This window comes from Monodon monoceros, unplaced genomic scaffold, assembly GCF_005190385.1.
Source record: "Monodon monoceros isolate NGI ecotype Baffin Bay Population unplaced genomic scaffold, NGI_Narwhal_1 Super_Scaffold_18, whole genome shotgun sequence".
NCBI classification, from domain to species: domain Eukaryota; kingdom Metazoa; phylum Chordata; class Mammalia; order Artiodactyla; family Monodontidae; genus Monodon; species Monodon monoceros.
The window spans coordinates 155278265-155304973 of NW_021703774.1; the positions used below are offsets into that span (position 1 = coordinate 155278265).

A 26709-nucleotide genomic window follows, 5' to 3' on the forward strand; every position below is an offset into this window, starting at 1 on the left:
CACCCACTCCCACCAGCTACCTCCTTCAAGATGAGGCTAAGGCCACGACTGAAGCGGCAGCTGCCAGAGGTGAATCCATTCAGGAAAAGGCATGAGAGCCGGATGACTTGGAGGACAGGAGCCACACCAGGCTTGCGTAAATATTGAAGGCCGTGGAGGTTAAGGCTGCAGGCGTCCTCCCTATTAGGTTAAGTGTCTGCCGTATCCTCTCAGCCTTGGAGCCGCTCAGGTCCCTGAGATTGTATTCCTGGGATGGGTCAGCAGTGCCAGCAAGGTGCCTGGTGGTCAGACCAGCTCTTTCTGTGGGTCTGTGGAGAGAAAAGAAGGGATACTCAGCAAGGGACCCCCTAGCTTGGTTCTGACCACTAAGAGCCCAGGGCACATCCTCACCCCCTCACTTTACTGACCACGACAGCAGCACTGAGCTGGACATTTTACAAACGTTCCCTCTGCCACTATAATGTATCGTTGCCTCACACTTTACAGTGAGGAACCCGAGGCTAGGATGGGTAGATAAAATGGCAAAGTTGGAATTCAAACTTCAAATTTCAGTAGGTCTGACTCCAAAGCCCAACAATCCATGCTCCTTCAGTGCAGCTCATCAGAGGTGACAGGTCACCCTTCCCAGGCACCCCGAGACCAGAATCCAAGAGCAAATCCCTAACGGCAGGACTTCTGATACCTGTTTCCCATGACCAGTGATGAGACCCACACCCCACCCCTCCCTGCCCACCGTACCTGTGCCAGGCAGGCCCAGCTTCTCCTCTGGACCCACCCGCTGCAGCACACCTCCATTCTCTGCCAGCTCCTCCTTAGTCCTGTCCTCGGCATGGGGGAGCCCATTGGTGGGAGGAGCAGGAAGGGGCTCAGCCCGAGGAAAGCTGGGGGAGGTGGGGGGGGGCAACTCCCCCAGAAGGCTTGCGGGCCACAGGCGGGGGGGCCTTAGGTGGCTTCTTTGGGGCCTGGGGTGGCCGTTGCTCTGAGACGCTCCGAAGTTCAGCTATCAGGTTCCGCTGGAGGTCAGCCTGGGTCTCAGGGGACACGGGCCGCTCCAGCTGCAGCTTCTTGGTGCCCTTGGAGAAGATGAAGCTGGCCGTAGAGGCAGGGGACCGCGGCTCTGCCTCAGGTGGTCCATTGGGCTGGGCACTCACAGGGCCCACGCTGGCAGCCAGATTGGAGGACTTGAGCCGAACAGCAGCGTGGAGCCCTGAGGAGGCAGGCGCTGGGCTGGCCCGCCCTGACAGGGCCCTTCGCAGTGGCTTCTGGGGGGCCGACGGCCCTGACGCTGGAGTCGGAGCCACTGTGGCAGTGCCTACAGAGCGCAGCCGAACCATCTGCAGGAGTGAGGGTGTGACCAGGGGTGCACCAGCATCCTCCCTGGGAAGGCCCCCACCCTTGCTGCAGCCCCCTGGTTCCCTCCGAGGGACCTTGGCCTGAAGCCCTGGGACAGAACCAGCAGCAGATGGGGCCGGCAGAGCTGGAGGAAGATCTGGGGTACCACAGGGCTGGCTCTGGAAAGAGACAGTAGCTAAGGAGGGCTCCGGGGGCCGTGAAGGGTCTGCAGGCTCAGGGCTGGCCACAGAGAAAAAGGCCTCCTCGGGTGGAGGGAAGTCAGCCATGGACAGGTCCTGCTCCTCCGGTGCAGGAGGTGGGGGTGGGGGCCAGGTGGGATCTTGGAGGGCCTCCTCAGCAGTCTCCGGGGCAGACAGGGCCTCCTCAACCACCTCTGGCTTCTTAGTGGGTGGCGGAGGGGGGTGATAAGATGGGGGTGGGGATGGTGGGGGTGACTGGTCTTTGGAGGCACCAGGAGCTGCCTGAGGTGGGGTTAGGGATGTCTGGGGAGTAGGTGGGGACTCAGGGCTGGCAGCAGTGGCAGAGATGGGCCCAGGGACCACAGCAGGGGCAGCTGGAGCAGGGGCAGCTTGGTTTGGGCTCTTGGGCTTAGAGGGAGGTGGCGAGAAGGGGGCAGGCACCTTGGGGTGAGGAGGTATGACAAACCTGTCACCCAGGGCAGTCGACACGTGCGGGCCAGAGCGGTCTGAGGGCGCCGGATCAGAGGAGGAGGAACATAGAGACGTGAGGGAGGAGGAGACCGAGGCCCCGGGAGATCGAAGGGAAGTGACACGCTCTGGTTTAGGGGGTTGGGCCTTGCCTGGGGAAGCAGGGGCCCCTGTTAGACCCTTGGGAGGGAGGGTAGGGGTACCACTTTGGCTCGAGTATCCACTGGAGGGTGAGAGTGTCCGTTCTGGGGAGCGTGGGGGACGCCGGGAGCCACCTGGAGACAAGCCAGGCACCCAGCTGCCTGCTGAGCTGGATGGACAGGGTGCTGCCCCCACCCCTTCTGACCCGCCGCCAGTGGTGGGCGGCCGGGGCAGCTGTTGCTGCTGCTTCCGCTCGGGCTTGGGAGGCAGCCCCAGGGGCCCATCATGTGCTGCTGAGCTGCGCTGATGGAGCGAATGGGTCCGGCGGGGAGGTGGCGGGGGCCGCTTCAGCTTCCGTAGGGACACACTCCGGCCGGACAACTGGCCACCGCTCCGAATGCTAACAGTGTCCGAGGCCTCGGCAGTGCTGCCCCCGCTGGGAGAGCCCCTCCCGCTGCCCCCCAGCGGAGGGGGCGCCACGTTACTGTTGGCCACAGAGCTCTCTGGCCGGCCCTCTGAGCCACCCTTAGAGGAGAGGGTAGAGCCGTCAGACACAATGGTCTCAGAGGACTGAGAGTGGCTCCAGGTGTCACTGGAGGAGGAAGGGTGGCGGCTGCGGGGCCGCGGGCTGGAGACCGAGGAAAAGTGTCCCAGCGAGCGGATGGAGGCCGGGCTGGATGAGAGCAGGCTGCAGCGGCTCAGCGTGCGCAGGCTGCAGCGGCCCAAGGCCACCACGTCCACTGTGGGCGGCAGCACGGCGTGCGGGATCAGCTTCGACAAGTAGGTGGCCTGGGGCGAGATGGACATGGCCGGGCTCAGGGGTTCTGGAGGCCCTGCCCCTCCGGTCAGTCCGGGCACTGCTAGGGACATGGGCCGGGTCAGTGGCAAGGGCCGGGCCCCCGTGGACCGGCCAACGAGCGTGTCATCCCGGTAGATGCGGTCGATGTGGCGCTGCAGCATGGCCTCTGCCTGGGCACCGGCTTCGGCCTCCGCCTCCAGCGCCTGCAGGGACACCCTGGCCCCTGGCCCTGAGGCCGGGCCTGCCGGATGGCCATCCACCGTGGGGATGCGTACAACGTCCCGTGGACCGGGAGGCCGAGGAGTACCTGGTGCCTCACGTTCATTCCGCAGGCCTGGAATGGACAAGGAGGGCGTGGGATGGTCAGCAGAGGGGGCGGCCAGGGCTGCCCGCCCACAGCCTCCTCAGCAGGCGCTCACCGAGTTCCTTCTGCACGTGCTGTGGCAGTCCCAGCACCGTGCTCCGCCGCTCCCGCCGCCGCCGCCCTGACTTTCCAGATGATTTGGGAAATGAGTCATGCGGTCGGAAGGTGGAGCCTGCGGGCAGAGTCCAGGGAGAGAAACTGTTAGAGCAGGTCTGGGGCACATTCTGCAGAGCACAACTTTTATAGAATATTAATAAGAACTCTGTGAGAAAAGATTTCCACAGTCAAGTAGGCATGGGCAAAGCTGGGTTAAACAAAGCTAGACACTTTTCTGCAAGCCTTCTGGAAGGCTTTACTAGGTCAATAATGATGATTTCCATTTAGCGAACACTTATTAAATGTGTTAGCATGCTAAACACTTGGCATTCATTCCAATAAGGTACGTATTCTTATCCTCATTTTTCTAGAACATCAAACAGAAGCACAGAGAGGTAAAGGGTTGGCCCAAGATCACACAGCTGTAAATAGCAACACTAGGCTCAAAACCAGGTTTCTCAACTCTTCACTGTCCTGCTTTTCAGTTAATGCTCATTATGAACCTCCAAGAGGACACAGGGTACTATGTTTCCTGAATCCACTGAATCACAGTCTTGGGAAACACTAGATTAGGAGGAAAAGGGAAAGCTGCAGGTGCTGGGTGCCCACCACCCCCTCTCCTGCCCAACAGTCCTGGCTGGTGAGTGGATACCTTTGCGCTGGATCATCTCAGAGCGGACGGAGAGAGCGTCCTCTGCCGTGGAGCTCTCAGCCGTGTAGGACGTGGTCTGGCTGCAGGAGGAGATGCTATCGTCATCTGGCCCGGTCCGGGAGGACTATTGGGGGAAGAAGGATCAGCCCAGAGGCGTGAGTGGGGCTTACCTTTGCCTCCTCAGGCTCCCCTTTGTAACTTCTGACTCAGATTCACCCCCCACCGACCTGCCCCAGGATCACCTAGCACTGAGCAGGCATCAGCTAGAGCTACCCTGGACCAGCCCTCGGGGGCATCTCGTCTAGCCGTTCATGATACAGAAAGGAAACAGACCCAGAAGGGTTCAAAGACATACTTGTCAGAGGTCAAGAAGGGAGAGAGGAATACATCAAGACTGAGCTGGGGGCAGGGCTCACCTGGATGCTCTGTGTGTCTCCATGGTCCCAGGTACCCTTGTTCAGTTTCTGTTTTTCTGAAAGGCATCAGAAAGGTATGTTGAGCTAGGCCCCTGACTTTGGGAGCTGAAAGTAGCGCTGGAGAGAGGAGGAGGAGGTTACCTTGGTGCTGGAGGGAACGGAGCCCCTCCTGGGCCTGCGTGTGCAGCTCTTCCAGGTGAGGCGGTCGCCCACTGGGGAAGAAGACATTGTCCTGGTGCTCATCCACTGCAGACCCTAGCCCCTGGCCTGGCCCCACACTTAGTCGTTTGTCACTCTCAGCCTTGGCAGAGCCTGCTGGGAATGGAGGAGGAAGGAAAGTGAGGCCCAAAGGTATCTGGGCCCTGGGAAGGCACAGGCACTGCAACAAGGGCGCCCACAGTCCCCAGAGTGCACAGGGCACCTGCACATACATGCAGTGCGTACTTCCCCCAGTCTGTACTCACAACCCACAGTCCTGGGGTATACACTCAATATACACAGCCCCCAAGTACATACACAAGCTATAATCCAAGTGTACATATATCTGAGCACCCACACCACACAAAGGGCCCCATATAGGGCACCATACCCAAGGCACACATGCCCACCATATATGCACACAACACCCACAGGCTTCATTCAGTATGTATACAAACACATAGCATCCAAGTAAAACCACATCTGTGTACCCACACCAAGAGCACACCCAGCCGTCACATATACACATGACACCCACAGTCCCCAGTCTACATACACAAACAGTACCCAAATATACACACAACTGTCACTCAGGGCCCCATGCAAGACACTCCAGTGTACACATAGCCCATAGCAAATACATTTCTCTTGTCTCCAGATCCTGAGCTACACTTTACAGGAAGACAAACCACCTCTTTGTACACCCCACTGGCCCAGGTCCAAGAAAAAGACACATGGGACACTAGGAAGGGGGTGGGCACTAGCAAAGGTCATAACCAGATTCCCAGGAAGTCCTGGGGTGTGGGCTAAGCCAAGGATATGGCCACTTGGGTCCCCTAATCACCCATGCAGCTGTCCCTTACTGGAAGGATAGGCTGGGGAGGGGAGAAGAGGGACCCCAGCCACTCCACTCCCCCTGAGGCAGCTCCAGCCTCTCTTTGCGGAACAGTCCCAGGTATCCCCCTCTCCTGGAGGCCCAGGGCCCTGGTGCAGAGGACCCAGGGGTCCATTACAAAGGATATTGTTACAGGCCCTGCCCATGGAGGAGCTGGGCATCTAATCCTGGGAATAGGGGCTATGTCAGCACTTTGCAGCCCCAGCCCCCCTTTAAACGGAACCCACAACATAAGCAAAAGCTCTGGCAGGGTCATGTGACCTTGGCAGCACCTTGTGGAGGGACAGGAACAAAACAAGCCCTTTAAAGGGCCACGCCCCAAGATCAGGATCTTCAATTCAGACACCTGAACTGTCCCTTCCGCCTTCCTCAGCGCATTCTTCAACAGCCAAGCTCCCGCCCAGGGAATCCTCAGGAATCCCACAAGGTCAGAGCTAGGAGGTCTCTCAGTGACCCTCCTCTCCCCAACCTCCTGATCTTACAAGTCCACAAAGAGGCTCAAAGAGGAAAGGTCTTGCCTAAGGTCACCCAGCAAATCAGAGTCAGAGCCAAGACTAAACTCCAGGTTTCCCGAGGGGACTCCTGAATCACACTCAAACTGGGGGCCCTCTGGCCCCCACATCTTAATCCAGGCCTGAAAGCCCAGTTCCTAGGAGGAGGAGGGCATAGGCCCCTCCCCTCAAAACTTCATCCCCAGGCCTCTAAACACGATTTTCCTGATCTGCTCCCCAACTTCCAGGGGTACTACTTTCCTTTCTACTCTGCTCTCCACATCCCATCCTCCCACATGCACACTGATTTGACCCGGGAGGGGGTGCACTACCTCTTGGAACTGAGGTATTGGGATGTACCCAGTAAAGCATGAGTACCCCTGGAGGAAGGCAATCTTGCCCGAGGACTGCGGGCTTCAAGGTCAGAGACACCTAGAGCCATCCTCTGAAACACAAGCAGAAATCAAACAAAGGCAGTAGGAAAGCTGCTGGACAAAGGCACCGCGGCGGACAGGGGAGTCTGGCCTCATTACCAGCCCGCATCCCCCACCCCACCGCCTTCCCGGGCCTTGATCCCCCATTCTACGTAGGGGTCTGGCAAATGGGGGTGTCGAAGACCTCTTATCTCCCCCACAGCCACACCCACTCACCCTTCTTCTTGAAGAGCCCGAGGAGCGCCGGGAGGTGGCGGCCCAGGAACACCACCATGACTGCCGATGCCACTCGGACCGTCCCCTACGTTGACCTCTCCAGAACGCCCGGCGATGCCTTCACCATAACCCAGCGCTGAGGGGATGAGTCTGCCCGCCCAGCCGCAGAGCGCAGGCTCCAGGCAGAGGAGGGGGAGGGGCTACTCTCCAGGTCCTCCTCCCACCTTCACCACTGCTCCCGCCCATCCACCGACCCCGCCCCTCAAGTGCAGGGCAGGAGCAGGCACCTTCCCAGACTCCGACAGGGAAACTGAGGCACGGAGTCTCTGGGTGCTCGGCTCTTGTGCAAAGGATGACTAGGAGGGCCAAAGATACTCAATTCCGGGGGCAGCCCACTACCCCTGTCCCCAAGTCCTTTTCTAAACAGTCACGAGCCAGAGCTAAGGCAAGGGTGCCGGCTGCCAGATGGTGGGTGGAAGAGCCACTAGACTAGACTTGGCATGGTGCCCACCCCCAAGTCCTCCTGGCTGCTGAGGGTGATTCCCTGGGGAAGGGGCTCACAGCATGGAGCAGCCAGGCAGAAGCCCAGGACTGCCTGGGCGGATGGCAAGGACACTGGCAGAGGTCCCTGGAGGAGCAGGAGCCAGCCCAGGACACAGTGCTGGGAAGCCGGGGAGATGCCCAGAGCAGAATCACAGTGGCTGGTGCTAACAACCCCTCACGTGTATGTCCAGCCCCAGACGTTCCAAAGGATTATCTTCCCACTTCAGTAATGTAACATCAACAGCCAGAAAAGCACTGTGAACTCGCCAAGGTCACACAACAGAGACAGGCCTTCAACACAGACCACTCGCTCCTCCAGCCCAGGATTCTTCTCACTGGTCTTACTCTGTGACTCAGCGACTCTCTTGGATCACCAGGCAGGGAGAACAGAATTAGCCATAGGTGAGGGCAGTAAGAGTGGGGGGCAGGAGGGAAGATACTTGGAGGGAAGTCAGGTCCAGGTTCAAATCCAGCTCCATCACATACAAGTCATGACCTCACATGGAAACAAGGCTAAGAACTCCTCTTTATAAGATTGTTGTATCCATTCATTTAATCAGCATATATTTATTAAACTAGTACTAGGGGCTACAGCTATTGGAAAACTTTTATCTTGTTCACCAGTATATCCCTAGTGTCTGGCACATACTATGAGTTCAATAAATATTCGATGAGGGGCTTCCCTGGTGGCGCAGTGGTTAAGAATCCGCCTGCCAATGCAGGGGACATGGGTTCGAGCCCCGGTCCGGGAAGATCCCACATGCTGCAGAGCAACTAAGCCCATGCACCACAACTACTGAGCCTGCACTCTAGAGCCCGCGAGCCACAGCTACTGAGCCCGCGTGCCTAAAGCCCGTGCTCCGCAACAAGAGAAGCCACCGCAATGAGAAGCCCACACACCGTGACGAAGCCCACACGCAGCAACAAAGACCTGACACAGCCAATAAATAAATAAATAAGTAAATAAATTTTTATAAATAAATATTTGATGAATACACGAATGAGGTAAACTAGCAAAATAATTTTAGATAGTGAGGGCTGAGGAGATGTGACAGGAAGCGGGTGACTTTAGGGGGCATCAAGGAAAGGCTATTGGAACTGAGACCTAAAGAAGAAGCCAACCAGGGCAAGTGCTGGGCATAGAACCTTCTAGAAAAAGGCAACAGCAGGGACTTCCCTGGTGGCTCAGTGGCTAAGACTCCATGCTCCCAATGCAGGGGGCCCGGGTTTGATCCCTGGTAATGGAACTAGATCTCACATGCTGCAACTAAGAGTTCGCATGCCACAACTAAAGATTCTGCATGCCGCGATGAAGACCCCGTACGCAGCAACGAAGATCCTGTGTACTGCAACTAAGACCTGGCGCAGTCAAATAAGTAAATAAATATTAAAAAAAAAAAAGAAAGAAAGAAAAGAAAGAGGCAACAGCAAGCATAAAGGTGTCTTGAGGCAGGAGTGGTGGGGTGGTTTTCCCAGAACAGAGAGGAGGCCAGTGGGGCTGGAATATGATGAGCAAGGGAGAGAATGGCAGATGAGAAAAGGCAGGAGCCAGGTCAGGTAGGGCCCCAGAGGCCTTGGCAGAGTCAGGATTTTATTCAAAGAGCCCCAAGAGGTCAGTACTAAAGGTTCAGCTGAGTATTGACGGTGTTAAAAGAGATTCCCCCTGGCAACTCCAAAAAGAGTAGTTGAGGGACTTCCCTGGTGGTCCCATGGTTAAGACTCCGTGCTTCCACTGCAGGGGGCATGGGTTCCATCCCTTGTCGGGGAACTAAGAGCCTGCATGCCATGCCACACGCTGCAGCCAGAAAAAAAAAAAAAAAAAAAAAAAAGAGTAGCTGAGACTGTGGAAGAGAAGATCTGTGAACTATAAAGTGCTGTCCCCCAGACTCTGAGGACACCCCTCTCTCACAGCACCTTTCTCTCTCTCTGAGTCCCTAGGGATCTAAGAATCCACAATGGCTCCCATGCTGCAAGATCCTCCTACTGGTCCTTCCCCATTTGCTGTGCCACTTCTCAGGGACCACTCATGCAGACACCTGAGCCTTTGCTCTCTAGAGAACAAAATTCTGTGGGGCTAGATAGTATATATCCTCAGATCACTGAAATCTAAATAACACTCTTAAGAAGTAGGCACATTTATTTTCTTGGCTGTGCTGTGAGGCTTGCGGAATCTTATTTCCCCAACCAGGGGTTGAACCCAGGCCCCCGCAGCGACAGTACTGAGTCCTAACCACTGGACCGCCTGGGAATTCCCAAGAAGTAAGCACTTTTATCTCCGTTTTACAGATGAGGAAATGGACACCAGAGAGGGCAAGCATTATAAAGCTGGTAAGTGGCGGGAGAGCATTCACACTCAAGACCACTTGAATCCAAAAGCCACGTTTTGCCCACTGTGCCAGCTACAAACCTGATCTGCCTCTGAAGAAGGTTTGGATGACCCTACCATCCCCCCAAATTTGAGGTTTCTTGACCACATCCTCCCCTCTTCCCTCTCTCTTAGGCCAGACCCATCCATCCCTCTTATTAGTCCCACTCAAACAGAAAAGAGCAGTAGACCGACACTTGTAGGGTGATTAATTCGTGCCAGGCACCATGCCAGGCGCTGGTGGAAGGCAGTCTCTACCCTCACAGATCTGACAACAGTCCTTCGAAGCAGGTACTCAAAGATACTCTCCTGGTTAACTGACCTGTGAGGCTCACAGAGCCAGGTGACTTCCCAAGCTCTGGCTGGTTCCAAAACTGGAGCCTTCAACCATGCAGGACAAAGGCATACTCAGCTTCTCCCAACCAGGGAAATTAAGGGCTGAGCTCTGCTAAGTCAGAGGGGGGAAACATCAGCTCATCAAGGTCCCAGGCCCATAGCTTGCAGTCAGGGTCACAGCTGCAAATTCCCCAGCAGGATCCAAGGCTCTCACACTTGATAACATCCGGTTCCCCCAGCAACACCCATACCCCCGACCCCCACCCGCACCTTGGCCAGAGCCTGAGGTCCCTCTGAGCCACCCCAGGCGCAGGTCTACACACCTGTAGCTTGTTTGGGGAGAGGCTCAGAAATCCGAGCCTCGGATGAAGAGCATGCACCTCACAAGGAAACTAAGGCCCAGAGAGCAGAAGAACCTTGCCTAAGGCCACACTTGGGAGTCCGTGTTCCAGGACTTTCAGCCCCAGCACAGTCCAGAGGTGCAGCCTGGGACTGAGGCTCACCACGCAGCCTCTGCCTCCCCTACCTGCTCAGGGGAGGAGGCTTCCTGGATCTGAGAAGACACCTTGCTCCAGGCCACGCACACCAGGAAGCACACCTGCAAGTTCCGGAAGGAGCTGAGATACAGACCACCAGCAGAAGTGTGCAGACCGCACCTCCAAAAAGCCTCACTGGGGCCATCCCTCAAAGGCGGGTGCTCTCACCACCACGTCCACAAAGCACACCCAAGCCTCCCTAGTCCACGCCCTCCCCACACCCGAGCGCCACTGCGCAGATTCATGCAGGGTCCTGCTGGGTGGCTGCGTGTACACGAGGGCAGATGCATGTACCCACTGCTCTGGGGCCCCCCTGAGCCTGGAAACAGAGAGGAATAGGAAAGGGAGCCCCTGCCCCCGCCCCCCAAGGCCACGTGCACCTGTGCGCATGCGTACGTACTGTCTTAGCAACATCCTCCACGGGGTGAGGCCTCAACCTGCCCCATTCCAGAGCAAGGGGCGGGGGCTGCGGCGTGCCCCCGCAGCCAGGCCGGCCTGACTCAGGGGAGAGGAATGAAGTGGGAGGGCACAGCTGCCCAGGTGGCCTTGCTCTGGAGCCAGGATTCAGGGTGTTTGGAGGCCCCTAAGTCTCAGCCCCTCACTTTTGTACTGGTGGGCAAACAAAGGCCCAGAGGGGACCCGGGCCTTCCCACAGGAGCAGAATCCAGAGCACGCGTAGATTTTATTCTCTTAGAGGCAAGACAAAAGGAAGTGAATACAACTCTCAGGCGAAGGCGCTTTACAGTTCTCTCAAAACACTTTCCTCTTCTACTGTCTCAAAGAAAGCGAATGAGAAACATGAGTTTCGGTGTGAGTTCCCTTCTTACAAATGAGCACAAGGCTGGAGGGACAGTGACTTGCTCAAGGTCACCCAAACAGGAAGTGGCAGAGCCCAGAACCTCGGTCTCACTGCAAACGCCTTAGTGACCCTAAGTCTCAGGAAGTTAAGGGGTCGGCGTGGGAGGGAGGGGGCCATAGCCTCAGTCACTGCCAAAAGTGGGGGAGCTCTGCACCCCACTTCTGCACGAGGGGAATCTCCCTCCTTCCTCTTCTCAGTGCGAAGCCCCAGCCTAGCCAGGGCAGAGCTGACAGGCCGGTTCTAAGGTAAATATTGGTGGGTAGGGAGCGCCTGGGACAGGAAGGGGAGGATCCCATCCTACAGGCGCCTGGGGGAACGGGCAGTAACACAGGGAGGAATTAGTTACCATAATATTAGTGAATGTCATAATGAGTTTCCGGGTCAGTATCTGCTGCCGACAGTAACATAATAATCTCTTTCGGCCAGGGTGAGATCCTGACTTTCCAAAGCCCTTTCCTTTGTTCCTTCAAGGCATGATTATCCTCATTTCATAGATGCCGGAGAGGCAGCCACCATGAAGCCAGGAGAGAAAAAGGCTGGGAGTCAGAAGGTCTGGATTCCAGGCTTTGGACAAATGAATCAGCCTCTCAGGGCTGCAGTCTCATCTGTAAAGTGGGACTAATACCCACCTCACAGAGTGCCTGGGAAAGTTAAAGCCACACAACCAAGTGTAAACACAGTGTTGTCATCAGAGGGAGCCTCTGCCTATCCAGGCATGGGGGCCTTTCCACTTTCACCGATCATAAGCCAGCATTTACTGAGTGCCAACTGACTGAGACACACATGGTCTCTCACTAAATCCTCCTCACCATACAGAGGCACTCCCCTAGGGTTAGTGACTTGCCCAAGGTCACACAGCTAATAATGGCAGAATCAGGATGTGAGCCCAGCTCATACTGGCTGCTGTTCTTCCCATGCCCCTAGAGGCCTCCTCTCCCATCCACTTCTGGAGCTCTCTTCAAATCTCAAGTGGAGTTGAGAACCACTATTAAGATAAGGTCTGATAAGGGACACTTAACATCAGCTTCCTATCAGCTCCTCAGTGACCTAGCCCTATCTAGCAGCCCTAACTGCCCCCTGTTTGGGAGGAAAGGGAATTCGGAGCCCACACCAGATATCCCATTGCCCTGGGAGTCAGAGGTCCTAGGCCTGAGCTCTCACTGCCCCTCAGTTGAAGCATGATCCTGAATCAGGCACTGCCTTCTTCTGGGCCTCAGTTTCTTCATCTGTGAGGTGGGACGGTTGGGGAGATGATCTCTAAGGAGCCCTTGGCATGTATGACTCTGCCGCTAGAAGGAGGGGAGTGGTCCCTCACTTTGGGTCAGGACCTGGGGCAGCAAGGGGGTTCAGCTTATCTCAGATCCCTCAGACCAGAGAGGGCTGGGCCAGCCCCTTATCTGGAAGCCCAGGGCTCCCACAAGCAAGTCTAGACATACAGTTGGCCACAAGTCTCCCCACCCCAGTAAAGGGGAGGAAACAGGAAGAAAGGGGGCAAGGGAGGTAACAGGAGCAGGTCTTCTCCCAGCTGCGGCCACTGGTGCTCTAGGTCCAGAGGCAGGGCGGAGTTTGACTCCACCAATGACTTAGTCCCTTCCCTCAATCTCATCTGCAGAGTGGGAACAATAAACCCTACCAGGAGGAGGGCCATGTGTGTAAGCCTGACAGTATAATGCGTGGGAACAGGAAGAGGACAGAGTGCTGGGGGTGCTCCTTGAGCTCCCAATTCACATCCTCCACCAATCCTCCGTACCTCCCAGGACCAAGTGCCTAGATGGCCTGGGGCTGGGAGGGTTGAGTTGGATTCCTGAAAACCAAGGCCAAACAATCCCAGCAGGTTACAATGTCTTTGCAGCAGTGAGGAGGCCTCTCCCTATTCACCCTCACCCTTCTCTATGGTCCAAGGGCACTTGTAACATGGGACCAACCCTTCCTTGAAAGTCAGTTTCCCCTCCCACTGCCAACGAGCTCCCTCTCTGAGCTCTTGGCGGCTTCAATGCTTAGTCCTCAACCCCTGCCCTTCCTCCATAGTGCTTCCTCCACCTGTGCACCATACGGAGTCCAAATCCCCCAGGGCCTCAGGCTTTCTTCACCCGGAGGACATGCAGGCCCCTCCGTCATAAGAGGATATCCATCTACACCTAAAATAATTAAGAGCACAGGCTTTGGAATCTGACAGGCTTGGGTTTGAATCCCTGTTCAGCAACCTCCTTGCTGAGTAGCCTTGGACAAGTGACTTAACTTCTCTGAGCTCCAGCTTTCTCATCTGTAAAATGGGAATAATAGCTTACAGCTTGTAAGACCATTGGAGGACAAATGAATTAATCAAGGTAAAGGGTTTAGCATAGCATTTAGCTCTGCTGCCACCCCCAGCCAAGCAGCCTCACGCATAGAGCCTTCACAGCACTCTCTGGCCCATACTCTCAACATCTGATTAATCCCAGGTCCTTCCTATCACTTCTGCCACCTCCTCCGCAGTGTCTCTGCAGCTGCCACTCCTCTCCACTCCCACAGCCCTCAACCTGTCCCCAGCCCTCACTTCATCAGCCTCTCCCCTGGATTACTGCAACAGCCTCCAGACTGTTCTATGAGCTTCCACTCTCACCACCCCACCCCCCAAACTGTCCTGCCTGCACCTGCCATCTTCCTAACATACCACTTTCATAGGCTCCTCACTTGCTCAAACACCTTCACTGGCTCCCTTTGGCCTGTAGACTCCAGCCCTCTCTGCTTGCCCTGCGTTCTTTCCCCCATCCTTTCACAGACTAATCAAAGGAGTAAGCACTCAAGCCCCAGTCCCATAACTGGACCTGTGTCAGCAGAGGCTGAAGCCAGGGAAGCCTTAGAATCCTCAGCACAAGTAAAAACAAAGAGATTGCGGTTTACATTCACTTTTTCTCCTCCCAGGCACAAGGAAGAAACCTCAACTACTTTGCTTTCCAGCCTCCACACTCAGTCTCAACCCCATGCCTTTGCTCACGACCATACCCCAGAGCTGAAATGCATCCCTGGGCAGGTTCTCTTGTCTAATCAACAATTCAGGACTAATTCCAACCCTACAGTTACTTCTTTAATACCAGCTCCCCAGTTTTCTAAAACTGACCACAACCCAAAAGCCTTTTAACATATAGCCTAGAATATTCCCTAGCCCCCCACGCTTTCTTCTATGTTGCCTTGACATTGCTTTCTGGGTTTTTAGGAACACCTTTAAAGCCTGGTTGACCCTTGAGTTGCAGCAGGAACTGGAAGAGCACAAGAGATGCTAGAAGCCCCAGGCCTCTTCTGTAAGGGCTGGCGGGCCAGAGATTGTAAACAGCCCTCTTAATCTCTCTCTCCCCCACCACAAATGGTCACAAGTCTGGATCCACAGTTGGTTCTCAGGAAACCATCAGATTAGAGTGGCCATACGAGGGCAGATAAAGATTCACCAGCCCCAGCCCCAGCCCCTTGGTGCCGATTCCAAGAGGAGAGACAGGTGGGCACAGCCTAGATTTCAGGATTACTGGGACAGGGAGACTACTGGAAGGTCCAGGAGTCTCTCATCAACCCAGCTTCTGAGGAACCTCAGAGAGCCTACCAGAATTTAATTAATCCTTTTCCTAATAATCATGATTATTCTTCAAACCACTGCAGGCAATGACCTTGGACAAGCCCACCTTCTCTATCAGTCTCTTTCACGACGAAATAGCCAGCCAGAACTGTAAGGGTCCCAAGAAGTCACCTAAGCTAAGCTGCCCTAATTTCACAGACAGGCCTCCCTCTAGGAGCCAGGAAGGTCCAGAGAAGTGAAAGCAATCTGCTCAAGGTCACAAGAGCCCATACCAGAGCAACACTGAGAACCCAGACACCCTAAATCCCAGCCTAGGCCCTTTCTATTGCCCCCTGCATGGAGGGATGAGATCATCAGGCTCAATTCAGAACCTCTAGGAATGTAGGCCATCCTGGGAAGTCATGGGTGGATTCTCCCACCACAGGAGGGAGGCCCCCCAAGCCACCTTCTCCAGGATTTTTTCATTCCCCAAAACCAGCAGATACCCGACTCTGTTGGAGACCCCTTATCTTGCGGGGTGGGGGTGTATCCCCACCCTGCCCCTACCCCATGTCTGGATTCACCAGGCGGAGGAACTAGGCACTTTAGACAGCCCCTCCTCCAACACCTCTTGGGACCCGGGGATACCCTGAACCGCCACACCCACTGGGGGGAACCAGGAATCCTGGCTCCCAGCCTTGGGGTTGGAGGCCTTCCCATTCTGCCCCCTCCCCCCGACTTGGAGGATGGAATGTGACCCGCGGACAGATCCCGCAGCACGCTGGGAAGGGCTGCGTTCCAGCTCGGTGGCTGCACTGAAAGGGGGAGATGCGGCAGCGACCATGGGGACCGCGGGTGGGGGGGGAAGGGGGACAGAGAGAGGCAGCGGCGGTGCGGATGGGGGTGGGGAGGGAGCCCAGAGAACCAGTCCGACTCCCGATCAAGCCAGATGGAGGCGGCTCGAGTCTCCAGCCCCTGGTTTCCTGCTTCTCCCCTCAACCTTTGTCTCCCCTCCTTCCTGCAAACTTTCAGCCTGTGCGGGCTAAAGCCTGGGGAACAAATGTGCGTGTGTGTGTGTGTGTGTGTGTGTGTGTGTGTATGTATAAGTGCTTTGGGGTCTGGCTGGTTGTGCAGTTTTGAACCTGTGTGTACATACGTGTGCCTAAGACGTTGGGCAACTGTACCTACACGAATGTGTCTGAATCTGCGACTGTGGTGGTGTTCGTGTGGCTGGGTAAACCGTATACATAGGTATATGTACCTGTATCTCAGGATCTGTGCCTCCCACAGGGATCGTGTGGGTGTGAATGTGTATGTGATTTTGTGTCTGCATGTCCATACATCTGAGTGGGTGTTGTGTATGTGACTGTAAATTGTGAACATGTACATGTGCCCGCCCGCGGGTATTCGTGCGTACATGTGTCTCTGTCTGCATGTGAGGGGTGGGGTCTGTGCGGGGGATCCCCGGCCCCCCAAACTCACACCCAACAAGCCCCAGGAGGGGGCAGCAGCGGCGGCGGCGGCTGCGGCAGGAAGACCCTCCTCCCCTCCTGCCCCGCCCCCACCCCCAGCCCCTACCTGCCGGCCGCTTCGCCGACCGCCCGAACCGCCAGAAGCTGCGGGCCCGGGGGCCGCTTGGGGCCTTCCTCTTGTGGTGTGAGTTGCCCATGGTGGGCGCGGGAGCCGGCGCGGGAACCCTAGCGCAGCCCTACCAGCCCGGCAGCCGGGCCCGCAGCCACAGGAGGGAGGCAGAGAGAAGCGCGGGCGGCCACCGCAGGCGCCCCCAGCCCCAGCTCGGCCACGCCCCCGGGCTCTGCGGCCAATGGCCGGGGTGAGGGAGGGGCCGGCAGGGGGCGGGGCCTGGCGCACATCCCGTAAGCTCCACCCCTCTGAGGACCTGGGAGACCTGCTGAGCCGCCCCGCCCAGTGCTCTGGGAAAGGCCGGGCCTGTCCAGGTGGGGCCGACGGATCGCTCGCTCTCCCAGGCCAGGGGCTGCCTCTGAGGACTGCAGTTGAACCAAGAGAACTAGGGGCCCAGGCTCCAGACAGGCGGGGTCTGGAGCCTTGCTGCTGCTAGGGCCCACCAACCACCACCCCGTGAGTGTCACGTGTCTGTGTATCTCCTGTCTCTGCTTGTTTGTACAAATACATCTATCTGACTGTATTTCTGTAGTAATGGTGTTCAAAATAACAATAGAACCCTTTTATATAGCGCTTCCTATGTGCCAGGCACTGTGATAACTGCTTTCATGCATTACTTAATTTCATGCACAAAACAATTCCGTAAGGTAGGTACTTTTATCATCTCCATTTTACAGATGGGAAAATTGAGGTTCCATGAAGTCAAATGATTAGCCCAAAGTCAAACAGCATTAAGCTACAGAGCCAGTACTCAAACCCAGACTGAGTCCAATACCCACTGCTCCAGGTTACCTACCCCACCACTTTATCTGTGCCTCTCCATGACCTTGAAGGAAGGCATGTAATTGGGCATTTGTATTTGCGTTCTTGAATGTGGCTGTGTAGTTGTGCATCTGTGACCCTGAACATGTGGTTTCCTCTCTGTGTCATCACCTGTGACTGCATGCCTGTATCCATATAACTGAGTCTGTTTACATAGGTTTGGATGTGTGCTTTTGTGTATTTGCCTATATAATTGTGACTCCCTCAAGCTGGCTGAATATCACTGCTTTTTGTGTATTTGAGTGTGTAATAGTCTGCTTGAGTGCATGTAAGTAAAAACGTTTGTCTATAAGACTGTAATTGCATGTGCTTTTCTGTATCAATATGACTGTGCAATTGTCTGCTGATATACCCATATCTATCTACCTTTGGGGAGTGGGGTATGTGTAAGTAATGGAGCATATAGGTAAACATACATGGAAGCACATGTCTGTGTGCATCTAACCCTAACTCTCTCTCATCTCCCGTTAAATAAGTCTTTGTTTTTCAAAGCCCAGACCAAGGTTCACCCCTTCTGAAAGCCTTCCAGGTTGCCCAAGGCCCCCACATCTTTATGTTCTCACAAGTGCCCTGTGTCCAGGGACCTGCCCAGGACCCCACATACTGGGCAAGGACTCTCCTTTACGATCACTCTGCCATCTCTCCAACAAGGGGCAGCATGGTATAGACAGAGAAAGAGCCCTGGGCTGGAAGCCCACGGCCCTCAGTTCTAATCCCCTTAAGGTTCATCCTTTCTGCCACCGGGGCAAGCCCCTCCACTGCACCTCACTGCCTCCTATGCCCAGTGGCTCCAAGACACCCTGTTCCCTCCCTGCAAAATGGGAGAGTTAAAGCTGAACCACACCCTCCCTGAGGCCCATCTCTTGTTAAGAGACTGAGGTTGACAACAGTGTAGTCCCTGAGGGGCTGGTATTTTATATATCCACCCAGAAAATACTTGTTGAGCATACACTGTATACCACGCTGTGTGCAGCAGGCTCCCTGCCTCGCACAGAGAAGAGGGTCCTAGTGGCAGAGCTGGATGAGACCTCAGAGATTTGCTGGTCCAATTCCCTTAATTTACAGGTGGGGAACCTGAGGCCCATAAAGGGGAAAGGTGGTATGGGGGGGGCAGAGAGAACACTCAAGGGTAAAGTCCAAATCCCTTGGCATGCATTCAGTGAGGACAGGCATGCAAAGAGCTTAGAAGGATGTCTGGAGTGTAGCAGGTACCTTGGCCTTCACAGGAGACCTTGCAGGAGCTGCCCCCGCTCACCAGTTCAGCCTCATCTCTGACCACACCCCTCTCATTCTCAGAGCTCCTTCCTCTTCCACCTTTGCCTGTCCTCAAGGCCCTGCTAGACAGTGTCCTCCTCCATGTCTTCCTTGACCCCCCCCCTCCTCCCCCAGCCCAGTTCTTGGGGCTCCCACAGGCATTAATGCTGTCCGCTGATACAGAACTGATCACACCTCAGGGCTCCCCAGCACCCTGTGTAACACCAACCCAGCACTTGTCTCAAGGCAACAGTTTGCTTTGGTATCTCCCTTTCCAACCAGAAAACAAGTTCCTCAAGGACACTGATCCTCTCACTCCTCCTAGTAGCCCCAGGCTCAGCACAGTGTCTGGCACACAGTAGGTATCCCTACATGTTGAACAGAAACTGGCAAAGGTGGTGATGATGGCACCTTGAGCACTAATGGAGGTGAAGAGGCACAGGCAAGAGAGTCCAAGGCACTCTCCCAGTCTTACCTTCTTTCACTACAAAGGCTATACTTGCTCCCGGATCCAGGAGGAAGAGTACTACCAACAAGTCAAGTGCATGGGAGAGCCTGGGAGAGCCTGGGGTAGGACTGGTGGGAAGAAGTAGATGGTATGGTAGGCATATGGACCAGAACTCCTGGAGCCACAAGGCAGGGCTTGAGTGTCTCGTGACCCTCCTGGAGGATAGTATTAAAGGCCTCGGCTGGCTAGGGGCTTAGAGGAGAGGGTATCCTAAAGCAGGCAGGAGGTCCTACTCGGAACAGACCCCACCAGCAGCCTCCTGGGAAGCATGCACTTTGCCAGAAGATTCAGGGTTTAAACCCTTGGCAGGCTGAGCTGTCTCCATCTCCCCTCCATGCCAGCACAGAGCACCCTGGGAGTGCAGCTGACAGCCTTTGGTGAACCGGCCCCCAGGACAGCAGAACACTAGAGCACAGAGTCCTGGGGAGTATAGTCATGGGGGAGGTGGACAACGAGTTCATCCCTGCTGCACAAGGAAGCTGCTTCCACCCACTTCCTCCCCCAAGTCAGCCACAGGACTGGAGGTGGCCGTCCATGGGTTCTCCAGATGGGAGGCAGAGGTGTGTACACCTGCTCTCCCCACCCCGCCACATTCACTGCGGCCTAAACAATATACAATGCCTCCTCTCATTAGTTTTCTTCAGCATGTGACAGGCCAGGAGCAGCTGAGACAGCTTTGAGGGTTCGGGGAGAGGGGAATTTCCGAGGGGCGGGTGGGGGAGGGGAGGCGCTCCCACTGCCCTCTGCCGACAACAGATTAGAGATTTTTCTGGCCACAGGGAAAGGGGGGGGGGGGGGGGGGAGGGCCCCCCAGCCTGAAGGGGATTTCCAGGAGAACCTGGGCCCTGTGCCACCGGTGCGGATCCAGGGCCTCCGCTGAGGAGGGAGGGGGAGAGGCAGCTGGACCCGGCCCCTCTCTGAAGGTGTCAGAGGTAAGGGAGGGGATGGATGAGGCCTTCTCGGCCTCGGCTTCCTGCTCCTTTCATCCCACCCCTGCTCGAGGCCCCTTTCTGGGATGGGATTTTCCATTTGAAGTCAGAACAAAGGAGTGGGGAAGCTGAAGTCAGCCTGGCAGGTGTGGGCTCCTGTTCCGCCTCCAACACTGGTTGGCTGTATGACCTTGAGCAAGTCACTTCCTCCTCTGGGCCTCAGTTGCCCATCTGTATGTACCATGAGGGCTCCCTGTGACATCTCAGGCTATCAGCTCTGAGTGCCCAGGATCTGGAGATACCCATGCTCTGGGGGCCCATATCAGATTACCCACCTATCACCCAAAGCCACTTAATGCCAGGCCCTGTGCTGGGCAGGGCAGAGGGAAAAGACAGTCAGCCCAGGGCCTGCCCTCAGGATGTTCAGAACAGTAAGGTATGGTGATGCCTGTGCCCACGGAATGCGACAGCCAGCTGGTCCCAACCCCCAACAGAAGCCTTGCCTGGTTCCAGCTCTGCAAATCCCTCAACCCCAGCTTCCCCTCATTCTTCCATTTTAGCTCACATCACCTCTTGGGGAAGCCGTCTTTGATCTCCCCCTGGGATCACTCTGTTCCCTCCTTACTCACACTTCTTGACCCTTAATTACTTGTTCAATGTCTACTACCCCCCTCAAACTGTGAGGTTCACGAGGACTGGGACCTTGTCTTTCATTCATCCTCAGGACAGAGTCTGGCACATAGTAGGTACTTATTACCTAATATTAAATACTTAATAAGTATTTGTGAAATAAATTAGTGAGACCCCCTCTCCCATCTGGACCCAAGGCAGACAATGCTCATCACTTCAGAGGGGCTTGGAGAAGGTGGACCCAGACTCCTTTATGAAAACCACTCCCCCACTGATGTATCCCACAGCAGAGGGAGCCCTGCCCATATCACATCAGTCAAGGCCCCAGGCTAAGGACACTGAGATGCCCCTCCCCAAGAAGAAGGTGACCAGAAAAGCATATCCTGGGACTTCCCTGGTGGTCCAGTGGTTAAGAATCCACCTTCCGGGCTTCCCTGGTGGTGCAGTGGTTAAGAAACTGCCTGCCAATGCAGGAGACACGGGTTCGAGCCCTGGTCCGGAAAGATCCCACATGCCGCGGGGCAACTAAGCCTGTGCGCCACAACTACTGAGCCTGCGCTCTAGAGCCCACAAGCCACAACTACTGAAGCCCGCATGCCTAGAGACTGTGCTCTGCGACAAGATAAGCCACTGCAGTGAGAAGCCCACACGCCACAACAAAGAGTAGCCCCTGCTCGCCGCAACTAGAGAAAGCCTGAGCACAGCAACGAAGACCCATTGCAGCCAAAAACATAAAAAAGAATCCCCCTTCCGATGCAAGGGACAAGGGTTCAATCCCTGGTCGTGGAACTAAAATCCCACAGGCTGCAGGGCAACTAAGCCCGCGCACCGCAACTACTGAGCCTGTGTGCTCTAGAGCCCGTGCGCCAACTAGAGAAGCCCGTGCATTGCAACAAAAGATCCCGCATGCCGCAGCTAAGACCCGACACAGCCAAATAAATAAACGGATAAATAAATATTAAAAAAAGAAAGAAAAGCATATGCTGTTCAACTCCAAATCTCTTGAGCACCCTGCTCTAGAGTCTGGGGGCAATAATTTCCCCAGGAGTATCACAGAGATGATTACACTGGACCAGGCCTTGAGGATGAATAGAAGTACTGGATAGAAAAGGGAAGGGAAACACATACTAGGTGGGGAACAGCACATGCAATGGCACAGAATGTGGAAATACATGGAGTGTTTATTGAAAGGCAAACAGATACCACCTGGACCTCAGAGAGGCAAAGTGACCACTAACCAAAGTGCCTTTGGGTCCTCACTTTGCTTTAGAGCTACACAGGCCCCTTCCTCAGCAGGGAGAGTTGGCATTATTCACCCTGCATCCTCACCCACCTTCCTATGACATCCAGACCACTGGGTCCCGATGTCATGTCCATCTGACTGGCCAAAGGTAGGCTCTCCTTCCCTGAACATAGCTCCCACCCCCAGTTCCCCCTTCCAGCTTGCTCCTCCAGACCATTCTCAAAACTCATAGAATTCTAGAATGAGAAAGGGCCACTAATGGTCAGAGGTCATTAAACCCCATCTTTATTAAGACAGACAGTGTCTTGCCAAGAATGGGGCAGGACTTGGCAAAGGAGAACTCAAACGCAGGATTCTCTCCATAACCCCATGCCCAGCACAGCTCTCCCTGAGTGAGTGGCCAACGTTCATGGGGTTAAATCTGCTGAGCCTGGCAGGGTAGCTCCTAAATTCTCACTATCAGTATCGGAGCCATCCCCAGCGCCCACCCCCCCAGCCACTGCCCACTGCCTGAGAGAAACCTTCGGGAGGGCTGTATACTCCTTTCCCCAAGGTTGATCCTAAGCTCTACAGCAGTTACTCCCCTCGAGTCAGAAACACATCCAACCTCATATTATCTTGTTTGGAGAGTATGGCCTCTGGAGACAGATTGAGTGGCTCTGTCAGTGCTACGCTATGTTCATCATGTCCATGCAAGGAAGAACCTTGCCCGTCTTGTCCCAAATATTTGCATTACCCTGACCAGTACATGACACTATCTAGTAAGGAATATGTCTTTTTCAAATGAATGAAGCTGAATGACCTTGACCAACTTAATTTCACCCTCTGGGCCTATTTTCTCATCTATAAATGGTTGTAACTGACCACCTCCCAGGTTGTTGAGGACAAGGGAAAACATTCATGAAAATGCCTGGCCAGGGTCTGGCACATAGCAGCCTTCATGTTCCCCTTCAAATTAGCCAGCACCCTGCCCTCCTTCCACACTCTGCTCACCTCCTCCAGGAAGCCTCCCCTGATTATCTGCCAGCCTCCAGTCCTGGCATCCATCCCAGAAACACTTCCTCCCCACACGCTTGTCTAGAGTCCACATGATATTTCTGAAATATATGGATGTCTGCTTGTTTGTTTGTCTGTTACTTTTTCTGTGCCTGAACCCTCCGCTGGACAAAGGTAAGACTCCACCTTCCGTGGATCCCCCCTCAGTAATCATCATCATCATGGGTATCTGAGGTGTAACCAATGAGCTGTTCTCCAAACATGAATCAGGATAAACTTAGCTAACGCTCAAGTCCTCAGCATCACAGCAGCAGCAACCCGCTGGCGTCTGGACCATGCTCCACAATTCACAATGCACTTGCATGTCTGTTTTCTAATTTGATCCTTGAAACACCCCTGTAAAGCCAGGATTTGTTATCTCTATTTTACAGGTAGCAGAACTGAGGCTTGGAGGGGTTAATAACCTGCCGGGGTCACATGGCCCGAGAGGGGCAGACCAGGGCCCAGGACAGAATTGTCCTGTCAGCTTCAAAGCCCATTCCTTCCAGACTGGGTCCTTACAACTCAGGTGAATAAACTCACAAACACAATAACAGCGACCCCTTACATTTCTATGGTGACTTCACTTTCAAATAATTTTCACATCCTCTTTTGTAAGAATCTTGGAAAGCTCACAGACCCATCAAGGATATGTCTAGCCGGAAGGTTAGCCCAGTGAGAAGGTCCCCTCTCTTCAAGAGACAGTAATGGAAACAGTGAGGCCACAGAGAAGTTGCTTGCCCAGTGTCACAGGGCTTGCTAACCGCTGGGCCAGGATGTGAACTCTCATTAACTTGCCTGACTCTGATACTCCTCCTACTTTATCAAGTTCCCTCACTCTTCTCTGGGCCTCTTCCCATCTGTACAATGGGTTGGATGAGAAGATCTCTAAGCCTTACCCCCTGGTCTATGTCCTTGGGAGAATCATGAAAGCAGGACCAGTTTTGGAAGTCAGATGATTTGAGTTCAAATCCCAGGTGGGCAAATCAATTGCTCACTGTCCCTGAGCCTCAGTTTTTCCATCTTCAAATGGTCGTAAATGATAATGGAGGTAATGGATGCGGGGCGGGGAGGTGGGGGGGGTTCTGGCACATTCAGAATAATAAATAAATGTCAGACTTCCTCTCTTTCCTTTCTAAGTCTGTGCAGGGCAGTGCGGGGAGCACGGGGGTTCTGGAAAACAGAGGCTCAAAATCTATCCCAAGCTCAGTTTTCCCTTTTATAGTAGGGGACTCAGATTAAAGAAGCCAAGACCTGCATCTATGGGTCTTTGGTTCAGCAACTGGGAGCAGGGAGATAATGACCTCCCTAGCAAAGGCCCCTGACCTCCCAGGAATTTTCTGTGTGTGCCTCCTCCCCATCTCCCCCAATCTTCATTCTAAACATTTTCCCCAGAAAGAGTTAAGCCTTCTTTGGGCTTCCCCTTCCTGACCAGCAGTGCCAGTGGAGATTAGAGAGATTGGATTTATTTCTCTTAATAAACAGAAAAGAAGTTTGGCCAGGCAGGTGACAAGGAAACAATTGGAATAATAGGAGGTTGGAGCAAAAGGAAGCAGGACTTCCTCCAGACACACCTACGGCCACCCTCAGACCTGGGGAAACAACAGCCAGGGGCTGGGAGGTGTTGCCCATGCACGTGGTCCCAAATCAGGTCGACCTGCTGCCCAGAAAGCCCAGTGCTACCCAATACCAAACACAAGGCAGGGGGAGGCCTGCCACTGACCCAATGACCCTTAACCCAGACTGTCGGAGCAGGGACCTACAGAGTCAGCTTTTCCAGCCCCTGCCCCCAGGCTGATCTCCCAGGGGAAAAGTGTCCACTGCCCTGGGGTATGCCACTAGCCTTCTATCTCTAATCCTGACAGTCGGACCACAAACCATCCTGCTGCAATTCTGACCCATGCCCCCTTGAGTGTGATAGGGATGACTTCAGATTGAATCCCAGTGGGGCAGCCCTGGGACAGACTTCATATATTGTGGGGACTACAGAGCCCTTGGAAACACCCCTCATGCAAACCTTCCCATGGGGCCTGGCCCAGTCATCTCAGCCCCAGCACCCAACTTCTATTTGTGGCTGGGCTGCAGGGGAGCAGGGCCCATATCCAAAAGGAAGATCAGGCCGGATGCAATCACACAAGAGGCCTTTCACCCTCTTCCTGACCCCTAAAGTGTTCCATCTAATTATCCTCCAGAGGAGGTGGTTAAAGGACACTGGGCGGGTAAACAGGCAGAATGGGATTGGCCTGCACACACCGCCATTTCCTCACCTCTAGCACTGAAGCAGGAGCACAGGAAAGGTAGACTTCCTAGGACGGCTGGCCCCAAGGGAGCCCCACCCTCTTGCAGAGACTCATGCCCTCCACCTCAATCAGGAGACAGAAACAGAGAGGAAGATGAGGGAAGAACAAAGCAAGCGGCCAAAAGAAAAGTGATTCCAGTAGGGATGGGCCAGATCAGCCACCCCTCCCCTCAGGCTGCCCATCCATCAGGCCAGAGGGAGCCTAGAGGCAAGGAATTAGTTGTAGTACTTCAGGTAACCACCGCTGCCCCAGGTACCGCCTCTCCATTAACTTGGGCCTGTTTCCCCCATCTGCAAGCACACTTCCAACACAAGACCGTTTCTACCAAGGCGGGGAGAAGGAGTGGTGGGTGGGGCAGTTGGCTCAGATCCTGAGCTCACCACCCCAGGAGGTGGATGTTTGCGGTTTGGCCCAGGTGAGTGGTGAGGGGGGCCAGGTAGGAAAAGCTAACACTGCTAAGAACCTAAAGCATGTTATGCTCCGTGCTGGGTCCTCTGTGGGGCTGGAAACCCGGATCCACCTCGACGACTGAAACACCTTTTGAATGCAGTTGGCTTTCCAGACCCAGAGGGACCCCCCCACCAGAGATGCAAGGTCACGTGCCTCTCCCATTGGCCCCAGGCCAGAGTCAAGACTCTGACCCCCTGACTCAGCAGCAGAGGGCAGAACCTGAGTGAGACTGGGGGAAGGGGGCACCGCCTCACCGTCCCAAGAGCCGGGCGGCCGACACTTCCTGCTTAAGCCAGGGGATTCCTGCCCCCTTCGGGGGGGTCCTCTCCATCTCGAGCGGGGTTGAGCCCTGGGCTCTTCGCTCCCCAAGCAACGGCGCCTAAGGAGTCACCACCTCCGACACGCCGCGGACCCCCAGAGGAGCCACCCAGGCCGCACCCTCGGCGCCGCCCGGCGCCTGCCCAGGTGCCCGGTCGCCTTACCTCGGCCTTTACCCTTGGCCCTCCTGGCCTTGTCGTCCGCCTTCTTGGCCCGGGGGGCGGCCGGTTCGGCGCCCTCTGTCCCTGCCGCCTTCTTGCGCCGCTTGCCCCGCAGCCAGCTGAAGGCACGGCGGAGGCCGGACACGCCGGAGCGAGACTTCTTCCTGCGCGGGGGGCCGCCCGGGCCCCCCGGCTCTTCGGCCGCAGGTGCGGCGGGGGGCGCGCGGGCCGCCATGGCTTGGCCGGGGGACCCGGCGCGAGGGTCAGGCCCCCTGCGGCGGGGCGCCCATGGGCCGGGGTCGGGCGGGCGGGCAGGCGGCCGCCGCGCGGAGACGCGCCCGCAGAAAAGTTTGGGCGGCGGAGGCAGAGAGGGCGAGGAGCGGGGCGGGCGGCGGGAGCGGCGCGGGCGGGGCCGCGGGGCGGCGGGCGGGGCGCGGAGGCCGGCCGGGAGGCACGGAGCCGGGAGGGAGAGGCCGCGGGGCGGGGGCGGTGCTGCCTTTGGCCCCTCCCCGCCTCCTCCGGCCCTCCGGCCCGGGTCCGGGAGGTCGGGG

General features: G+C 55.7%; 1 protein-coding gene across 1 annotated transcript; it reads right to left on the minus strand.

Annotated features, from left to right (window-relative positions):
- Positions 1-450: 450 nt before the first annotated feature.
- On the minus strand, positions 451-26393 carry KIAA1522 (KIAA1522 ortholog). Its single transcript, XM_029227305.1, is given in 8 exon segments — positions 451-500; positions 739-901; positions 903-3274; positions 3360-3476; positions 4053-4176; positions 4469-4524; positions 4610-4780; positions 26162-26393. Coding segments are annotated over 8 exon segments (3255 nt in total). The 3' UTR covers positions 451-480.
- Between the last annotated feature and the right edge of the window lie 316 nt (positions 26394-26709).